Source organism: Xyrauchen texanus, chromosome 24 (genome assembly GCF_025860055.1).
Source record: "Xyrauchen texanus isolate HMW12.3.18 chromosome 24, RBS_HiC_50CHRs, whole genome shotgun sequence".
Lineage (NCBI taxonomy): Eukaryota > Metazoa > Chordata > Actinopteri > Cypriniformes > Catostomidae > Xyrauchen > Xyrauchen texanus.
The window spans coordinates 33,844,728-33,851,101 of NC_068299.1; the positions used below are offsets into that span (position 1 = coordinate 33,844,728).

At 37.4% G+C, this 6,374-nt stretch overlaps 1 protein-coding gene across 1 annotated transcript in view; it reads right to left on the minus strand.

Annotated features, from left to right (window-relative positions):
• LOC127618210 (serine/threonine-protein phosphatase 2A 56 kDa regulatory subunit delta isoform) overlaps positions 1-5,143 on the minus strand; it is a 53,933-nt gene extending 48,790 nt beyond the window's left edge. Inside the window, exons 1-2 of the mRNA XM_052090536.1 lie at positions 4,935-5,143; positions 4,071-4,154 (exon numbers count right to left, since the gene is read on the minus strand). Coding sequence (XP_051946496.1) covers positions 4,071-4,154; positions 4,935-4,961 — 111 coding nt within the window. The 5' untranslated portion in view covers positions 4,962-5,143. The remainder of the gene's footprint in view (positions 1-4,070; positions 4,155-4,934) is intronic.
• Between the last annotated feature and the right edge of the window lie 1,231 nt (positions 5,144-6,374).

The following is a 6,374-nucleotide window of genomic DNA, read 5'->3' on the forward strand; positions in this document are numbered from 1 at the left end:
CAAATGCATCAGTCAAAAAACTGCAAACAAACCCCTAGTCCACAACAAGCCCAACCTACATACTTACTTTTTACCATATCTAGATTAAGCTCACATTAAATTTTCAAGAGTAGCCTGAGCTACACTATTAAATAAATATGTGTCTTCCATGCAAGATAAGTGCCACAGAAACCTTTTTGACCATAGGTGAGAAGTACAGTATTACAACAAAGTGAGCCAAATAAACAGGTCTTGGACCAGAAGCATGGCGCAACTTCCCACAATGAGCGTGTTTGCATGCATGATCTTACATGGTTATGCTTAATAATCTGACATGTAAGGTCATTTTAACACCTTAAACAGTTTCACCACGATTTCACTCTGCATGCAAACAGCTTCACCTGCGTTTTGGCAGCTTATTCAACGGCAGGATGTCTTGGGCGCATACTTGTTTACACTTGACATCAAAATTGGAGGACAACCTGATAATTTCTGTAAACATGGTTTTCATTCAATATCAGTTTTTTTTTTTAATAAGACGATTGATTGGTAGTTTTCAGCATATTGGTGTGCATGTAAACGCAGTAATTTACTTCAAAAACAGAGCTGATCTCTTATTTATAAGAACACATGCTAAACCAGACTGCATTTCTAGCACCATGGTGGAAAGTTGTATAAATTGAAAATTATACAATCTATGAGTGTCCACATTGGAAAAAGGCTTGTAAATTAATTGAAGGTTTTAATGAGAGAGAAAAAAAAAGAAAAGAAATCTACATTAAGACTTTTTAAACAACAAAGCTAGGGGTGGGTGTGTATATTGCTGTGGGACACATGTTGAGGCCTGCCCATAACACTGCAGAGCTGACCTGAGTAACTGGGGTTGCATGACTGAGCCCAGCTTAAAATAGACCAAATCGATAAACTTCACCCTATGCTACATCAGACTCTCTGCCCACCGATTCCAGCCATCAGTTTTACTCCCTCGTAAGAACATTGGGATATATGAGCACCTACAGAGACATGCTATTACATCAAAATACAACAACCAGACAATTGGATGGAACTGAACACTGGCACTTAGCTAAAACACGCCTAAATTATCTAGCAAATCACTACTGTGGTAAGCAATATAAAGGCAACGACATGCAAGGAAAGACATAAACAATAGGATACCGTTCCTTTAACACATTGCATGTGTCTTTGCCAGGGTCTAAAAAACTACTTGGACTGGATGATGGTACCAAAGCAATAATAGGGGGAAAAAAGTTTGCATTGAGAATGGCCAAAATCCACTTGAGATGTACTGGTATGGGCCGATAAAAGCAATTTACTGCACTATCGTACATTAGTCAATTGTTAAAAAAACAGCCTCTGATCATGGACAATTTTTTCCATTAATCAGAAGGGGGTGGAAAAAAGCATCTGACAATTAGTCTACAACATGCGCAGTGTGAGAAAGAAAATGTCTCTTTTGAGAAAGCGCGTTTAAGGCCCAACCATACTCTACGCAAGTATGTGAATGCAGACGCACGCAAACTCGATTTCACGCGCTGTTGCATTGTGAATGTGTCAGCGTTCAATTCTTAACACAGCGCAAGTACACGCTGCATTCTCAGCGTTGCCACAAGGGGCCCTAGGGCAGATTTTCTTTTTTCAATCAACAACTATCATGGCGGACTCGGGCAGCAATTTGAACTATTGGATGAACTGACAGCTGTTTTGAATGAATGGAACGTTTAAGGAACTAATCTCCGAACAGTTTGATAAGCACCTTATTTTTATCCTGCCTCTGAAGGCAGTATGAGCTCATCCAGGAAATGGAGCTATAAAATAATGGTTTCAGATGCAGCATCGATTTTGTGGTCATACCTAAAAAGTCTATTTCCCTCTTGTGGTCTGATTGTAACCACCAGTGAAATGCAAATGCGTACGTAATGTATGTACAACGGGACCACATGTATCTGACCAATGGCATCAGTGTTTGCATACTTGCGTTAAGTATGTTTAGGCCTTTACATGCACGCTCTTACATCGATTATGCTTCATAAACCGAGAACGTGTGTAGTCATAAAAAAGGATTCAACAGCGTTCCTTAAGCTCTTTTACTCTAAATGGGGCAGGGGAATCTCATGGGAGCAGCCATGTTAGTATCACATGACCAGCTGAATACTACTCACTTAATCTCAGTAATTGCCCTTTTATTGGACACTTTAATTAATGGATTAAATGATTCCTGGCTTACTCTGCATAGTCAATTTCTACAATGGAACTGGTAACTGAAAACTACCGTGTTAGAATGATGCAGCATCCAGACCACTAGGTGTCAGTGTAAACCATACTTTGACATACTTCCAAACATTACTGAGTGCACCTTTAAATCAGCATTCTTACCAGCTTATCCAATGCATCTACCTGTTGTGCGCATGCCTCTTCATGGTTTGACGTAAAAAGAATAACTCAATTATTTCAAATATCATGTAAATGATGATTTTTTTACTTGGTCTGATTTCTTTTAAAACAAGCTGAATTTTCAACGTAATCAGCGTATTGGGGTGCATGCAAATGGGCTCAATGACAGCAGGGTTGCAATTTGCAAGCTTTGCACTGCTGGAATTTCATGAGGTGGAACTACCGTTAAAACTATTAACACAACAAACTTGATTACTCACCCTAAAGCATTGACACAGCAAGAAAAAGATGCGTTCGTCAAAGTAGAGGCTGCTTCAGCTAAAAAGGGCCAAACTTCATTATTCAGAAATCCCGTTAATGTGAGTTAAGAATGTCAATAGTGTGCTTTGGCAGAGTTTTGTTTATAACTAAGACCCATTACTCTGAAACGTGGAAGACATGTAGAAACTAAAGAAGAATAAAACATTACATTTATTTGAAGTTGTTTTATGAAATAATCGGATATCGTATTGGCACACACATTTTGTATCAGTGCATCCCTAAAAATAACATCAGGTTTGATTTAACTGTGTGGACTCAACATCAACTAATCAGCACATGTAGGCAAGGAGAAACTGTACTTACTTTATTTTTTAAAACTCTAGTAACCTGTCCTTCAAAATTGTGCTGTATTTAATCTTAGCAATGGCCTTTTGAAACAATCAACTAACTCTGGGAAACTATGCATGGAATCTTTACATCCAGAGCAATTCCACATCAAAATTCCATTAAAAGAAACTCTAATGACAGGTTAAAACATTGAACTTGAGGCAATCGTGTTTTGCTGCGCAATTGTTTTTAAACTTTATGCTTCTCCTTCTCACTCAACATGGAGAGGCAAATTGGTCTCCAACAATTTACCTGGGCCATACTCCAGAAAGAAAAGCAAGCAGGACTTAAGAGACAGAAAATCACACAACTCTGTTAGCCTATTTTAAGCAGCTGCTATTAAATCTAATAACACATACTGTCTTTACCCATATTTAAAGTGGATTTAAATGGCTTACAATAGAAAGAAAACCGCTTTAAAGTCATTTCAATCGTATTGGTTATTGAATAACAGTGGGAAAAGAAAGATTAAACAAAACCAATAACCAAACCAGAATATGCAACAAGTTCAGCTGCATTAGGAGGAAGATACTGCATTGGGTAGCAAGGTAGATGTCAGAGGGTTACCCATCCTCACCAGAGCTTAGATCTATAATGAATGCTCTGCTCACACAGAGGCACCGCTCCTTTTTTTTTCTTCTTTTTTTTTGTTATTAAATTAGAAAACCCAGTGTAGTATGAATCTCGAATCTGCAAGTATGCAGTTAGAGACCTACTGTATGCCATCCAGAATTGAGTGTGAAAATCCAAGCATGTTACTGTAAAGAAGGTAAGCCACATTGCACTTTTATAAAATACATTGCACAAATTTGCCTGGATTCTTGAAATCTTAAATGCAAGAAATATTATTAGATCAAGCAAAATTGCATGATTACTTTATATATTACTATGCATGCATAATTAATGCCATCTTGCAAAAGCACTGAAATTGAATTTTTATAGTCTTCTTGTGTCCTGAAAAGTAAAAAAAAAAAAAAAAGCAAAAAATTTTTAATTCTTAGACCCAATATGTCTTTATTATACATCTTTACCTCATCCGAATTTTCAGTTCCAGCATCCTTTCCACCACCGGCATTACTGTTTTTCGTGCTGCTTTTTGCAGATTTGCTGGGTTCCTGCAATGACCAAAAACAGACCAATAAATGAGATATCTGAGATATACATATTTTCATGCAGATCACTCTAAAAATCACCATTCATCATATCACAATATGATGTCTGCATACAGGCCATTAACATGACAGGGATGATATGACAGGTGGGGGCACCTAACAGCCAGAATGCAACTACATTTTGAATTTGAAAGCATGTCAATGACATGCACAACTAATAGAAGGGTACTGGCAATGATACATTATTTCAGTTCACACCACCCGGCATATCGTGCCAAACTTGTCCACTTCTGTATCGAGCGTTTATATAACGATGTCCAAAGCCCAACCATTGCATCTGATCACAAAAACATTGACTCATACCGAGACAGGGGACATGCTGTCCGGCTTATGCTGCAGTGTGTCAACTAATGCGCCTCTGTATTCACATATTAACAACCGTTTATAATCTCACTATACAAAACTGAGCTAAAACAAAGACAGGGTAAAACAGATTTCTAACAGAACTGCCCCAAACACATATCAGTCATATTTGTAATACACGTCCCACCGAACTTTCTAAAAGGCTTTCTTTATATTTAAATACTTTTGAACACATAACTGTCCATATTTTGACTGAACATACAGAGACACAAATGAGGGCTAGACGCTATCGCGGCCTTCACAACCGAAAATGACACCAGCAAATGTTGAAGAATAATTCATTCGTAAACTAATATCTCGAACGCATTCATTAGACAGAAACTAGAGAATCCGGTAATGCCAATGTAATCGGTACTTTACCTTTTCTTTTTTAGTTTTATTCGGCATTTTGCAAATGCTGTCTTTAGCCGTGCCTCAATGATAGGGCTTCCCTTGCACTCGGGCTCTCGCGCACTCTGTTACCGCCAGCTCCCCGCGCCCTCCCTTCACCAGCACTGTTCTGATTGGTCCACAAGGTGCAAAATCCACCTAGCAACAGCACAGTGGAATATTTCTATTGGGCGCTCCTCTAACCAGGGGTCCTGGCTGCGACGAGGAAGGGGGCTACAGCTGTTGTTGACGACTCCTATCTTTCTGTTTTGAAGGTGCCAGTAGTCATAAGAGGAATTGATTTTGGAAGGGATGTTCGATTTGTCAGTGTTGGTTCATCCACAGGGGATTTTAATTGCATAGGAAAAATTATCTGGCTTGACCTCGACCCCTGATACACCCTTTGATGCATTTTAAGTCAATTGAGGTACCATCTTCAGAATAATAGTATAATCAGTTTTTTTATATTATATTTCGTTACAACCTAATGATATAAAGATGCATAGTTTGAATGGTTATTTAGCATAATAATCATTATTGTCTATTCACTAATAAACGTAACCTTTTTAATTGTATAAAAGATATGCTACTATGGAATTCTTATAATACATGGTTAAAATGTTGTTAAAGAAGATAAGAAGTCCAACAGATCATTTGGGCCTTCTCTAAAAAAATAAGATATTCTTTATCTTATACCAAGTGTTACACATTTACATCATTACTTTACATTGTGTCAAATATTATATTTCATGTTTGCACTCCAAGATTTGTAGTTATAGTACTGGCTTGTAGTATAGATAATGGCTTAGATAATGACCCAAAAATAATACACAAGTAAAAACAATATATATATATACATATTAATGAAAGAAATGTAATAACACTAACATCAAAAAAGTAAAAAAAAACAAAATATATATATATATATATATGTGTGTGTGTGTGTGTGTGCACCTTATTTGGCTCTAAATTACATCATTCATAAAATAAGCTAATTTTATGTTAACTTCACTTCAATAAAAACCTTCATTCAGGGGCGGCGCCATTAGGGTGGTGCAGGGTGACAGCTCCCTAAAAATGATCTTTTCCACACCAACTCTGACCCTGCTTGCGTTCTGGCGATGGTGCGTGTCGCGTTTGGTCATAACAATGTTCCGCCTCAGTCAGTTAGATGGCTTCACTGCTGCATGCTTTGGCTGATCTCGATCAAATAAAATGTTGTAACAGACTTAATTCCTAGATATTTTTAACAAATTTAAGTGAATCTGAATAGCTTGTTTCTTTAAATTATATTAGAGTTGAACACTAATGTTTTTCTTTGCGGAAGGCAGTTTGTGGTTAACTACAATATTTTAACAACTTTTTAATTGTTAATTTTAATCCTAAAAACTTTTGCATAGTCTCACCCCTTCATTACCAACGGCACTCTGC